Source organism: Lepidochelys kempii, chromosome 1 (genome assembly GCF_965140265.1).
Source record: "Lepidochelys kempii isolate rLepKem1 chromosome 1, rLepKem1.hap2, whole genome shotgun sequence".
Taxonomy (NCBI): domain Eukaryota; kingdom Metazoa; phylum Chordata; order Testudines; family Cheloniidae; genus Lepidochelys; species Lepidochelys kempii.
In genome coordinates this window covers 116,787,949-116,802,704 of record NC_133256.1, presented here as the reverse complement: position 1 = coordinate 116,802,704, position 14,756 = coordinate 116,787,949, and the positions used below count along the sequence as shown (strand labels likewise).

The following is a 14,756-nucleotide window of genomic DNA, read 5'->3' as shown; positions in this document are numbered from 1 at the left end:
ACAGTGTGCAATTACTCATGCCATTAACTCTTTTTGGGAGAGTCCTCCATGTTCTGCCCCTTTTGGAGTTACAGTTGCAATATAAATGTGAAGGAAAACTTAAGTATGAAGATATTTTGTATACCATGTAATCAATTTTAACTGAGTTGTATACAAAAACAAATATGAAGGATATCCAAATTGGGTCCTAGCATAAAAATACAACGCAAGTCTTTCATATCTGCAGGTTACTAAAAAGTATGGGTGTCCATTACCAACTCTTGTAAGCATTTGCAGTGATGTGAGTAAGATTGGATGATCAGGCCCATAATTTCTATTTTACACACTGTATGTAACAGTCATTTTAAATAAAAAGTTACTTGTAACATTTCTGTATTAGTTGCTAGTCTGTACGTTTAAAGTTAAATTGATAAAATACATTTACTACTGCAGATATTTTTCACTGAATGCAGGGGCAGAAACCAACCATGGCATATTTGATTATGTGCTACATAAGTGTCCATTTCACAATAATCCTCCAAACTGCTCAGAAAAGATCCACAAAACTGTAAACATGCTTAAGGCTGACGTGTTTTTAAAGTGCTTCAACTTTGAATGTTGCTATACTACTTTAAACACAAAAAGTCCTATATTATTTGTTACAATTGTGATGGATGAAGGGGGGGGCGGGAGAGAGAAAGAGCTCCCTTTTGTGGGCTCCCAGCCAACTAGTTGGCTGTGGAGTCCCTCTTGGTGGCTGTTCTCTGCTTGCTTTATCTGTAAAGGGTTAATAAAGTCCCCCAGGTAAAGGAAAGGGAGTGGGCACCTGACCAAAAGAGCCAATGGGAAGGCTAGAAATTTTTAAAATGGGGAAAAAACTTCCCCTTTCTCTGTGTTGTGGTTCTCCAGGAAAGAGGGGAACAGGGAGCAGTTACCCTATGAGAAGCTTTAACCCAGGCATGATCATCAGATCATACCTAGAGCTACTTATTTGGAACCCCCAAATGTGTAAGTAGATCAGAAATGTTTAGAAAGACGTGATTAGCTTTATTTCTGTTTACTTCTTATGGCTAGTGAACTCCTCTGTGCTAATCCCAGATGCTTTTGTCTGCTTGCAACCTTTAATCTGAACCCCAAGAAAGCTAGTTTGGGGGCTTAATTTTTGCAATTGCTCTTTTAAATCTAGCAAAAGCCTAAGTTCCAGATGTATTTTCTTTTTTGCTTTTAATAAAATTTACTTTTTTTTTTCTTTATAAAAGAACAGGATTGGATTTTTGGTGTCCTAAGAGGTTTGTGCATATGTTTAATTAGCTGATAGCAACAGCTAATTTTGTTTTCTCTCTCAGCTCTTCCCTGGAAGAAAGGGCTTGAGGGTACCTCACAGGAAGGAAGTCCTAAGTGCGCCTTCCTAGGTTCCAAAAAGGGATTTTGCATTTGGATGGTGGCAGCGTTTACCAAGCCAAGATCAGAAAAAAGCTGTATCCTTGGGAGTTTAATAAAAGCCTGGAGCGGCAAGTATTAATTTTTAAAAATCCTTGCGGGCCCCCACCTTCTGCACTTGAAGTGCCAGAGTGGGGAATCAGCCTTAACAATAAAGAAGAGAAGGGAAACTGTTGTGATTGTGATGACTGGACCAAAGGAAAACAAAATATACATCTGTCCAGACAATGTAAGATACTACTTCTAGATAAACTCATTTCACAGAAGTACACCTGCTCCAGTAAGTTATATTAAATTTAACCGGTCTTTGCAAATCTACCTATAGCCTCACAAAGTAAGCCCACATGGGATGTAGAGAAAGTCCAGAAGCGAAGACCTGTCAAGCTTTGTTAATATATACATTTTAAATAAGCTATTTCTTTGTCCATGAAGTAATGATTAGAAATATGTAAAAATCTTTGGGAATGAGACATTCTTTAAAGGATTAATCACAATTTGTATGTATTTCTTCCTATTCTAGAATCATAAAAAGAAAAACAGTACCAAGACTAACAGATTTGTAATATATGGAATTGTGTAATCAACAGATCATGGGAAATATTGCACAATTCAACTGTAATGTTGATATCTGGCACTAGCCAAGATCCTATGCTGGTAAATATATCTTTGTTAGATGTTAAATACCAGCCTTCATGCTTCTAGACAGAGAAATACAGGTTAACAACAAACAAGAGGAGACAGTCATGCACTAATTTATAGACAGCCCAACAGGAGTTAGTCATTTTTATTTTTAAAACCATAAATAAAATGAAGACAGCTTGCAAAGACCATTCTGACCAAACAAAACAATTTAAAGTTACTAAATTACCTTGTCTCCATGCTTCACAGTATGCAACTGAAGCTGGTTGATCACTTTCTTGGTTTCTTTTCTGTGGCCCTTAAAGTGGTAAGAGAATGTTTAAAATAATGTTACACAAGTTCAGTTTGGTACTCTTTCACTTTTAACTAAATTATGAAAAACCTTCAATAATAGCGTGTTCTGTATAGTTTATAAAGCCTTCAAATACATTGAGGAAATTCCCACCTTTTGTCACTGTAGTAGGTTTATAAAGCCTTACACCCACCAATGCACATTAAGGAGGAGTGAGTTCCACACTGTATGGGGCACTACAGCAAATACACACAGTGATGAGATGCATAAGAACTGGGTATTGTCAGAGTGCAGATACATGTGGGGACAAGGACAAACAATCAATTCATCACTTTATAGGCAACCAGTGTAGAGAGGAAGAAGGGGAGACATAACAGGACCACAGTTAATCCAATGACCAAATATACTGGTAGTGCATAATGGGTAGTTAAAAAGGAATGTCAAGACACAGCGGGGTATCTTCCTTGTTATCTTGCCACAGACAATGATCAGAGAATGTATTTCATTTAACCTGAGAAGATGCTTAAAAAAAATCATATCAATTGCATAATTCTCCAAATCAATTTAACCTGCTACATACTCCCTGTAAAGTTACAACTACGTGTAAGAGGAGGACATGGGGAGGGAGGAGCAGTCACACCTTAAATAGCCCCTCTTGATATAGAACTAGGATTAAAATAAAGATACTTTTTCCAGATGACAGGTTTCAGGGTAGTAGCCGTGTTAGTCTGTATCCGCAAAAAGAAAAGGAGTACTTGTGGCACCTTAGAGACTAACAAATTTATTTGAGCATAAGCTTTCGTGAGCTACAGCTCACTTCATCAGATGCATTCAGTGGAAAATACAGTGGGGAGATTTATATACACAGAGAACATGAAACAATGGAACAATGGGTGTTACCATACGGATTATAGATTACAGAAAAATGTTATTCTGCTCAGTCTGGGTCTCAAATTTTCTTTTCCACTGCAAATGCAAACATATGCCCCTTATTGTAATGTGAATGGCATGCGGAGAGGACTTCAATTTAAGAGGACACTGTTTAGTTAAATGTTCATTAAAGTAAAAAATTGTTAAGGGTGATCTAAATCCTGTATTTGGATCCATGCAAGTGAAGCTTCATGCCTATTCAGAAATCCAGTGGAGTTCCACAGGGACCCAAATCCACCATCAGGGCATAAGATACCAACATCACTTCACATGTGTCTTCTTCCCCGCCTCCCCTGCCCCCCCCCCCAAAAAAAACCCATTGAACTTAATATTCACCATTTACACAATCTACTTTTTGCACAATACTAATTTTAAACAATGAAGTCAATATAACTTTTTATATACTTTTTCTAATAAATTTTATCAGATTTTGCCACTGAATAGTAAGAGTGCTTCCAACTGCAAAGGTTCTCTTTTTTTTTTTTTAAAACTCAATCAAATTAGGGTTTCCAAAAGACAGCCTGTAATAGTCTCTTCTCAGTTTTAGAGCCTGATCCTATAACCCTTAAACAAGTAGTCCTACTTGAGAGGATAGGACAACTTGTATGACTGAAGACTACGTAAAGTAAAAAGAAAGCAGTGAGCTGTAGTTCACAAAAGCTTATGCTCAAATAAATTTGTTAGTCTCTAAGGTGCCACAAGTCCTCCTTTTCTTTTTGCGAATACAGACTAACACGGCTGCTACTCTGAATCCATAAGTAAAGTTTGTAGGATCACATTCTTAGGCATATATTCATCACCTTGGAGCACCTCATTACATATGTTTAAAAATATGTTTCCATAATCTATCCAACTATTATGTTCTAGCTTTATGAAACAGGTTAAGCACAGGATTTGTCAACTATTAGCAATTTGCACATACTGATATGAAAGTATTTCCCACACCACCACCACCAGATTTAATTTGGACTGGAAATATGAAGTTCCAGGAAAAATTTTTATTGCTAACACCTAATCCTTACACAGGGCTTAATTTTCAATGCATTGTACAAAAATCTCTGCTTTTTATAATACCTCTATGAGCTATTGTATTCATTTTACTGACTGGGAAAGCAGGTTAATGATTGATGGCCCTCCCTCCAGGCCATGTAAGTCAGTAGCAAAGGCAGATTTTGAACTGGGTAGCTCCCGAATCTCATCCCCATATGCAGTCCACTAGACTAATGATTAACCTTTTTTTTCCTGCAGCCCACAAAATGGCTGAAGTTGTCCCACATCCCGAAGACTGGATTTTTTCCCCCCACAAGTTGATTTCCCATCCATTTCATGGGTCTCACAATAAAAAAAAAAAAATAAAAATAAAAAGTGAGGTACACCGATGGGGCTGCTGAGCACCTACTCTTTCCCCAGTAATCAGCTCCAGAAGTTTGGAACAGCACTTCCTAAAGAGATGTAAAGTTGACTGCACAGCCCTTTGTGCTCACCCTGGGGCCAAATCTCCCCCTGGAGCAGTGAGCACAGATGAACTGCTCTTGAAAAGCAGAGGGACTGTAAAGAGGCAAAGGAAGTATCTGCAGCAGCAACTGAGGGGGAATGAACTGATCCTCTCCCTCCCCCCACACCTCCAGCTCTTACTGGGTCCTACTGGCCCAGGAAATTTGCTGCAACTCACTGGGCATTCCCCCAGCAATCAATTTCCAGGTCGTGGCCCACCAGAGGATTGGGGCTGAACTACAATTACAATGCCAGCTTCAGGGTCAGCTTTTGTAAAGCTTTACAATACAACACTTTAGATTTATAGGATACTACTGGGTTAATTTAAGAGCATTAGTGGCTGGCCCATTGACTCTCTCCATTAAACTTTACTCAGAGCTCTCTAGCTGAAGATAGGGAATTGCTTCCTCCTCCTTTTCCAAAGTTACAGTTTTAATTGGGAGGGGAAAAAAAAGAGAATTAATACATCTCACCCAGCAAGCACTAGTCATCAAACATTGCTCTGTACCAAGTTTCACAGAAATTGTTCCCCAATTCTAAATTAAACACTGATCTGGTAGAAGGCAGATATTTCAGATAAAAATCTAGTTATTAAAGCTAAATAGGCTTGAGATGCCAATTAACATGCTGCTTATAAGTGTATTCATTTAAAAAAGTATTAATTTTAGGCAGTATCCATGGTCTGTCAGACAAGAAAATATGGCGCTAAACAACATTTCAATAAAATTAGTAACAGATCCAGACAAAGAATTTTACAGGAGACGTTCAGGGGAGAGAAAACAAACTTTAAAAACTTTTAATAAGGTTATTTTAAAATCATTATCACCATCTGCAATTACCTGGCTTCCAAATTGTGACCCAGTATATAGAAAACGTTGTATATAGTAAAATATAAGCCAGGCTAGTGATATAATCATCATGGTGATAAAAGCGATGGCTACAAACACAACTGACTGTCCACTGATATATTCTTGCACATGTCTTGTGCCAACACCAATAGTCATTTTTACTGGAATCCCTCTGCGTACTGGTTCCAAAATTTCTATCCCTTTTGGATATCCAACCATAATTACCACTGTATTGCCCGTTCCTGTTGGAGAAAAGGGGGGAAAAAAAAAGTCAACAGAATGCACTTACTCCAGTTTATTATCTGAATGCAATTCAATCTTTTAAAGTTAACATATAAGAGGTGGACAAGATTAATGGAAAATGCTTAAAATTCTGAAAACAAAACAAAATTACTTTGACAAAGCAAGTTTAATTACTAAAAACAGCTTACATTGTGAAATTCTCAAATGGAATAATATATAAGAACCAGACATAATTATACACGAACCAGACATAGTTGAAATAAAACATATCTATTGAGGCCCCGCATGCCTCATTCCACAGAATACAATGGGATGCTGATCTGAAGATTCATTTAGCAAATAAAAAGATCAGTACAATTTATTAGGCTTTGAAGTCTCTATTTAAAGTACTAGAATGCATTCACGAGCATCCATTTGTTAGTTCATAACTCTAAAGTAGTAGCTGAAGATAGAACAAAAGAGCTTGATGATTTTGTCACATGTAATAGACAGTTTCAAGTCAGATCCCAAAGTACTCAAGCCAGATCCCAAGTATTACTCTGGGATGGGACCAACAGGAATTTCAAGTCTTTTTAAATGGTATCTGTCAGAGAGTTTGCTGTGGAAATACTTAGGAACTCGACTTGAAAAGGCTTTATATTCATGTGAAAGTTACTTGAAGTTATAAGTGCTTTTTTAAAAAAAATCAGAGCACTGTGGCAGGCCAGACAAATAGAAGACATGCATGGGACTTACTGTAAACAAAACCAAAATTTCCCCTTCCCTAGAGGCTTTATTTCAGTTTATCGAAAACAGCGTATTCTCAGACCTTCGTCAGAGGTATCTGTCTCAACATCTTTCTAAAGTAAATAAATTGCACCTAACAAAGAAAGGGGGTTTACTTGCTAACAATGTTCTGGAGACCCACAGGTGCAACTTTCAGATGACCTGGGAGGAGACAAGAGTGCCATCTGTATTGTCCCCTATTTCCCTGTATGCTAAAACTATTATGGTTCTTCAAAGGATTACATTTTCCAGCCTGCTTTTCTCCTCCCAGTTCTGAGGCAAGGAACGGAACGGAACTACAAGAAGCCAGCTTGATACCCTGGGGTGGCATAGGGAATTATTTCAACCCACCCTACTCATGAAACTATTGACTTCAGGCTTTAAAGCTGGGATCAACATAATGGGCTTCCTTATACATTCCAGACTGCTTATTCAAGACCGTTCCCTCCCCATGAAGGTATGTTTTGATGGGCAAAAATGTTTTTTCCAATTGCATTAACGTCACAATTGCAAAACCCCATTAAAATGTAGGCTATTTGTGTTTGAAGCGGTGTTAGCTGGTCACATTACCCAGGCTCCCTCCTAAACTACAACATACTGTAGCTTCAAATGTGTTAGCTTAACACAACTGAAATACCCTATGCAGGCTAACAATTCAACAAACCCCTACATTACCCACCAAGAGAAGGCCACATTTTTCTGACTCCAGTATTTATTAAATCCTTTAGAGGCAACCTTTGGACAGGATAATGCTGGAAGCAGGAGGGTTCTCACACAAGCCTAAGAGGACTGCACACTCATGCGTGTTAAGAAATTATTACACTGCCATTTCTGTACATGGAGCTTTACAAACCAGCAAGACATGTCTCTGCCCCAAGGAACCTACAATCTAAAGTGGACATAAAGCAATACTGAAAACTGAGAATTCATTTCAAGGATACAAATATCCTCATCAAAAATCTTTAGTTTTTAAAGCTTGAGCCTCTTCCAATGGAATAATACTCTCCTTCCAGAAGATTTAGATCTTAAGGTCACAGAACACCCACCACTCTAGGCATTACAAGGATAAAAAACAAGTAGTTAGTTAATAAGGGGGGGAAATCAGAAACAATTTCCACCTTTAAACCAAGCCAAAGACCATTACCAGCTATAGTGAGCAGTATCATCAATGATACATAAGGAAATTTAGATCACTTTTTACTCTCCACATACATGCTACAGAAGAAAAGATTCTGGCAAGAAAAGAGGTTTTTTTTCAGAAGACAAACATCTAGTCAACCAACTAACCGTACATGTATTTATTCAACTCTAGAAGCTGGAAACAAGTTTAAAAAAATCTCATTGCATCTGCACAGCCACTCATCCAAAACTAAATACTTTTACTTATTTGTAATCCAACAGATGAAATTCTCTCTTTTTTATAATATCTTGTTATTTATCAGCATGGTTTATCAACCTTTGCTAAGCACTTTTTAACCTTCTGTGTAGTTTAATACTAGATAGAGAGCCAAGGAAGTATAACAAGTAGCTCTGATCCCACTCCGGATGTACATTAAACCTAGATGTGTATAGCTCAGAACCACATGTATGCAAATCTTAAACAGGAAAGTATATTCAATATGTCCTCTTGTTTGTTGTCTCCCCCCTTCTTCTGATGAAATAAGCTATACCAGCAAAAACGCAGACCAGTATACCGTCAGTTTTTTCACACCTCTGACTGAAAAGAGTTACTGACAAAAAGTACTAGTGTAGACATAGCCTTACAAAGCAGCTTAACAGTACTAGTTAATCATGATTCCAACTTGCAGGATGGTGCCACTCACTTATTACTTCAAGAGGGACTTACTTCCCTTCAGGGTTTCAAATATACTTTGAAGCAACAGCACTCCAAAGTTGACTTTTTCAGCTAATTTTACTAGGAGAAAAGAAAACTGCCTCTTGTTTTTAAAAAAACTACCAAAATGTATTTAAAATCCTCTTGAAGGATTGCCAGGATACTAGTAAGATTATTACACAGCAGCAGGTTCACTGGCATCTGCAACAGGGTTTTTCCCACTATGCTTTGATTTCTTACTCCTTGTATCCTGCCCTGAAGGTCGCCTCCTATGCCTTTAAACATACTTGATGGTAGTTAAAAAAAAATTAGGTGTGTGTGTGTTTTTTTTTTTTAAATAAAGTTCTCAAGCAAGTAATGCTTTCACATACACAAAATTCAGCAGACTGTGTGGAGCCAGAACACTTGAGCTCTTACCTTGGCAGGGTCACAGACACTGTCTGTAAGCTACAGATAGACAGGCATGCTTAGACAAGTCAATTTGATCCCTCTATACATCACTTTTCTCACCTTACTTCAGAAAGGTGTGAGGATTATAAGGTGTACTTTGACGATGAAGTGGTAAGTACTACAATAAAGCCTGCACTAAAGACTCAGCCAATAGGTAATTCCCTGTCTTAAGTGACCATTTTTACATCTCTGCGGTATCCAGCACAATTTTGTTCAGCCCGTAGTTAAAGAGCAACATATTCACTTATGATGTATTACGTGCTCAGATTCTGTGGTGCTTCTCACAGTAGTAAGACCTGGGGCAGTTGCTTAATGGTTTCACTGCAACACTGCTCGATAATTTCTGCGTCCCTTCCTAAAGGCTTGGTGTAAAACTTTGTGCCTCTACCAAACAGACCCCTCGCTTTAGTATTATGTGTAGTGACAGGAAACAAGCCCTACACGTCCTTTTTAAGGGCGCTTCATGGTGTTCCCCTTTTCCCTTTCCCCCGAAAAAGCATCTCGTGTCACCGGGGAATGTTGAACCCAGACACACGCTCGCCCCCCCCCTCTCCACACACCCCCCAAAAAAGACACCTCACTCCCCACTGGGCCCCTTTTCCTCCGAGCCCCCCCCCCCCCGGCCCCGCCCGCTGCCGACCCCCCAGGACCCAACACCGCCCACTCACCAAGGTGAGACATGGAGACGGTGGCGTTGCCGAAGCGGGGCTCGTTGTAGATCACCACGGCCACCGCCCGCTTCCGGGCCGCGTTGGTGACTTTGTCCTTGAAGGTGCAGCCCCCGCGGGCCACCAGCGCGATCCAGGGCGGCGGCGGCTCCCCGCCGGGCGGGCCGCGGCTCCCCGGCGGCAGGGGCACGTCGTAGTCGGTGTCCGAGGCGCAGCCCTCCATGCGGCGGGCGGAGGCGCCGCGGGGGATGCCCACCAGGCCCTGCGCGCTCTCCTTGGGGGAGCTGTCCCCGTAGCGGCCGCTCTCGGCGCTGCCCCGCACCGTGCGGTTGCTGAGCGGCTCGGTGTAGGCGGTGCTCACCCACGCCGTGTACCACTCCAGGAGCCGGGCGCCGCCGCCGCGCGGGGCCCCCAGCGCCAGCAGCGCCGCCGCCACCAGCGTCAGGCGGACACGGCACAGCATGGCACGGCCGCGGCGAGCGGGGAGACCCGGGCCGCCTGCGTCTCACGTCTCCTGCCGGGCCGCGGGACGAATGAGAGGCGGAGGGGCGCCGCCCACTTCCCCAGCCAGGCCGCCGCCGCCGCTCCCGCGGCGCAGGTAACGGGCGCCCTCCCCGCCCTCGTGGGAGTTGCGGCCGCAGCGCAGCTAATGGGAGGCGGAGGCCGGGCCGAGCCGGCTCCTCCCCCTCAGCGTGGCCGGTGGGCGGGGCCGGCCGGCGAGCTACGCGGGGGGGCTCTGCGCGCGGCTCCTTCGCAAACCGCGGCCGCCAACAGACCCGCCCCGTGCGCGCGCGCGCAGGGGCCGAGCGGGAAAAAGGAGTCCTCGAGTTAATGTCCCGTGACCCCCGAAATCTGGCCCGCTCCCTCCTCCCCCCCGACCATTGGCCCTGAGAACACGGGGCGGGGGCGGAGCCTTAACGGCTCGCGACCCTACGAGTGCCGGAGGAGCTGGGGCTTGGGGGGACAGTGGAGGCTGCCCGCTCAGCGCCCGTGCTGTCAGCGCGTGAGGCCCCGGGCACGTGGAGCGTTGGGCGGCCCCGATCCGGCCGCCCACGCGGAAGCACGTGCTCAACGGAAGGGGTCCCCCTGAAAACGATCAAAGTGAAGCCGGGCACCTGCCCTGAAGCGTTTGCAGGGTCTGGAGAAAAGACATTCCCCGCCTCCCAGTGCTCAGAGCCCTGCCAATGGTGCCCAGGGTGTAGGTCCTGGGCTGGAAAGGCCAAGGCAGCAGAGACCCAAGGAGACCAAGAGGATGATGATGATCATCACTTGGATGTCTGTGTTTGTTTTTCAATGCCAGCAAGAGGATGTGACTAATTGAAGGCCTGGCTGCAGGCTCGCCCACGTTTGGTCAGTGACACACAAGCTAGTCACTCACTCCACCCTCCAAAACACTCCTCACCTGCATTGTAGGGGTCATCCCCAGAGGAGGATGGGAAGGAGAGAAATGGATGAGAGGAAGTGAGGGTGAACAGAGGGTCAAAAGCCAGGTAGAAATAGAGAGGATGGGCAAAAATAGAGCATGACAAGGAGAAGAGCAAAATCATTGAAGGTAAAGAGAGCTCAAATAAACATTTAAAAGGGATGAGGAGTCTGGTGGCACCTTAAAGACTAACAGATGTATTTGGGCACAAGCTTTAATGGGTAAAAAAACCCACTTCTTCAGATGCATGGAGGGAAAGTTACAGATGCAGGCATAAATATACTGACACATGAAGAGAAGGGACTTACCTTACAAGTGGAGAACCAGTGTTGAAGGCCAATTCAATCAGGGTGGATGTGGTCCACTCCCAATAATTGATGAGGAAGTGTCAATACCAAGAGAGAGAAAATTGCTTTTGTAATGAACCAGCCAGTCCCTATTCAAGCCCAAATTAATGGTGTTAAATTTACAAATGAATTGTAAATGCGCAGCAGTTTCTCTTTGAAGTCTTTTTGAGGGGTTTTTTTGTGGAAGGATGGCTACTTTTAAATCTGTTATTGAATGTCCAGGGAGATTGAAGTGTTCTCCTACTGGCTTTAGTATGTTACCATTCCTGATGTCTGATTTGTGTCCATTTATTCTTTTGCGTAGAGACGGTCCGGTTTGGCCAGTGTACATGGCAGAGGGGCATTGCTGGCACATGATGGCATATATCACATTGGCAGATGTGCAGGTGAATGAGCCCCCGATGGTGGGCTGACGTGGTTGGGTCCTCTGATGGTGTCACTAGAATAGATATGGGGACAGAGTAGGCAATGGGGTTTGTTACATGGATTGGTTCTTGGGTTAGTGTTTCTGTGGTGTGGTGTGTAGTTGCTGGTGAGTATTTGCTTCAGGTTGGGGCTGTCTGTAAGGGAGGACTGGCCTTCCCTCCGAGGTCTGTGAGAGTGAGGGATTGTTTTCCAGGATAGGTTGTAGATCTTGATGATGTGCTGGAGAGGTTTTAGCTGGAGGCTGTATGTGATGGCCAGTCGTGTTCTGTTATTTTCCTTGTTGGACCTATCCTGTAGTAGGTGACTTCTGGGTATCCATCTTGCTCTGTCAATCTGTTTCCTCACTTCCCCAGATGTGTATTGTAGTTTTAAGAATTGTTGATAAAGATCTTGTGTTTGTTTCTGTCTGAGGGATTGGAACAAATGTGGTTGTATCTTAGGGCTTGACTATAGACAATGGATCGTGTGATGTATCCTAAATGTAAGTTGGAGGCATGTAGGTAAATATAGCGGTCAGTAGGTTTCCGGTATAGGGTGGTGTTTATGTGACCATCACTTATTTGCACTGTAGTATTCAGGAAGTGTCCCCTTTAAAAGGGATGAACAAATTGTAGACCAGGATTTCTCAGTCCCTGGGTCAGGACACAAAATTGGGTCACCAGAATGTTTCAAAAGGTTGGGCGGTGGCTCCTGTGGCTTCTGTCACACAGAACTGGCTGTGATCGCCTACCTGCTCCAGGCGCTGAAACTTCTGGGATCCTAGTACCATTCAGGTTTGGCTCAGTCATCATGATGATGGGACCCTGGGTAGGCCAAATTTGACTGAATGGCACTGCAACCCCATGAGCCAGGTCACAACTCCACTCACACAAATTTGGTCCAGTCAGGGTGGCAGGTCCAAACCCCAGGGATGCTGAAACCTCAGAGGTTGCAATGCCTGGAATGGAGAACCAAACCCAGCCCAGCCAGTCCCACAGCATAGGAGATGCCACTGTGAGGTGAGTGCCAGGCAGGACCTGATCAAAACCACCACAGGGCCTCCACCCTATTATTTACTGGGTCATGACAGGCCATAAACATTTACAAATGGGTCCTGAGCCCAGAAAGGTTGAGAACCACTGTTATAGATATTTGTCTGAGAGAAAACCTGTAGACTGGAAAACACTGAATTATTAAAAAAAAAAGTGAACAAAATGAAAAAAGCCTAAGGCAAAAATCAAGATAACAGTTTTATATATTGTTTTAGTTGTATGAAAAGTTTGAGCTATACAAAATAAAATTTATATCAAGGATTTAATGATTTCGCTGTTTTTAGTGCCCAAGTAATCTGCATGTTTTCCCAGCTACTCTCTCTCCCTAGTCCCCAACCACTTTTAATGCTCTCAGGCACCAACATTTTCTTTTAGAAAAAATGCATTATGTGGTATGATCATATTACGTCTGATATGTTGTCAAACGAGGCTTCTCCTTTTCCCACTAAACTGATTGAACCAGTAGTGATCATAACACCTCGTAGCAGTTCCAAGCCTTGAGCGCTGTTGACCCTGTTTATACCAGCAGAACAGCTATTTTCCCTGTCAGCATGAAGGTTGATATGTTTAAAATTCCATTCCAGGGGTTAAAGTAAAAATTCCCCAATCCATCTACTCTTTAAAAGTGGAGTATAGCAGTGGCTCTCAACCTATCCAGACTACTGCACCTCTATCAGGAGTCTGATTTGTCTTGCATACCCCTAAGTCACACTTCACTTAAAAACTACTTGTTTACAAAATCAGACATAAGCTTACAAAAGTGTGGCAGCACACTGTTGTTGAAAAATTGCTTACTTTCTCACTTTTACCATATAATTATGAAATAAATCAATTGGAATATAAATATTGCACTTACATTTCAGTGTACTGTATATAAAGCAGTACAAACAAGTCATTGTCTGTATGAAATTTTAGTTTGTATTGACTGTGGTAGTGCTTTTAATATAGTCTGTTGTAAAACTCGGCAAATATCTAGATGAGTTGGTGTACGCCCTGGACGACCCCTCTGTACTTCAAGTGGTAAACATACCCCTGGTTGAGAACCACTAGAGTAGAGGAAGCCAGTACAGTTAGAGCACTCTCTAAAACTTCTTGGCAATGTAGTTTTAGGGCTCTCTCCAAAGGCACTCAGCATTTCAAGAAAAAGATCAAAGTAGCAAAATCAGGAGGACAACCAAGACTGAGAATTAAAGGAACATATAAAGTACTGCCAGGGGTGGGGTGGGGGATAAAAGGAGTCAAGAGCTTCGGAGACCAAAGAGTTAAATGTAGAGATCATGGAGTTGAAAGAAGAGGGGTTAGAGAAGCAGAGAAGTCAGAGGGCGGTAAGTTGGAGATGATGAATGGAGTTAGTGACAGACTAGAGGCAGACAAAAGGTGAGCAGTGTTGAAGGACAGCAAGTGACAAGACAGGGAATTCAGAGTGAACAAAAGAGCAGTGTTTGATAAAAACTTTATCAAGAGAGGTGACCAAGATGGTGCATTGAGTCAGTCCAAAAGTGAAGATCAAATGAGGAGGTTATGGAAAGGCAATTAAAAGCAGCCAGTGGACATCAACGTGGAGATTAAAGCTACTACAGATGCGAGCAGGAGGTTAAGATGAAAGGAGGAAAGAATTGGCATTAAAGTCAATAACATAAAGGGAACTTGTGGCACCTTAGAGACTAACCAATTTATTTGAGCATGAGCTTTCGTGAGCTACAGCTCACTTCATCAGATGTTTACCGTGGAAACTGCAGCAGACTTTATATACACACAGAAATCATGAAACAATACCTCCTCCCACCCCACTGTCCTGCTGGTAAACATCTGATGAAGTGAGCTGTAGCTCACGAAAGCTCATGCTCAAATAAATTGGTTAGTCTCTAAGGTGCCACAAGTACTCCTTTTCTTTTTGCGAATACAGACTAACACGGCTGTTCCTCTGAAACCTGTCATAAAGGGAAC

At 42.7% G+C, this 14,756-nt stretch overlaps 1 protein-coding gene across 6 annotated transcripts in view; it reads right to left on the bottom strand.

The window, feature by feature from the left end:
* Positions 1-10,261, bottom strand: part of RNF149 (ring finger protein 149) — a 35,753-nt gene extending 25,492 nt beyond the window's left edge. For 5 of the 6 annotated variants that reach the window (XM_073351899.1, XM_073351909.1, XM_073351866.1 and 2 more), the window contains exons 1-3: positions 9,583-10,260; positions 5,614-5,864; positions 2,288-2,356 (exon numbers count right to left, since the gene is read on the bottom strand). In XM_073351899.1, coding sequence (XP_073208000.1) covers positions 2,288-2,356; positions 5,614-5,864; positions 9,583-10,045 — 783 coding nt within the window. In that variant the 5' untranslated portion in view covers positions 10,046-10,260. Of the gene's footprint in view, positions 1-2,287; positions 2,357-5,613; positions 5,865-9,582 lie in introns of all 6 variants that reach the window. The other variant, XM_073351885.1, reaches the window with a different exon arrangement.
* Positions 10,262-14,756: the final 4,495 nt, after the last annotated feature.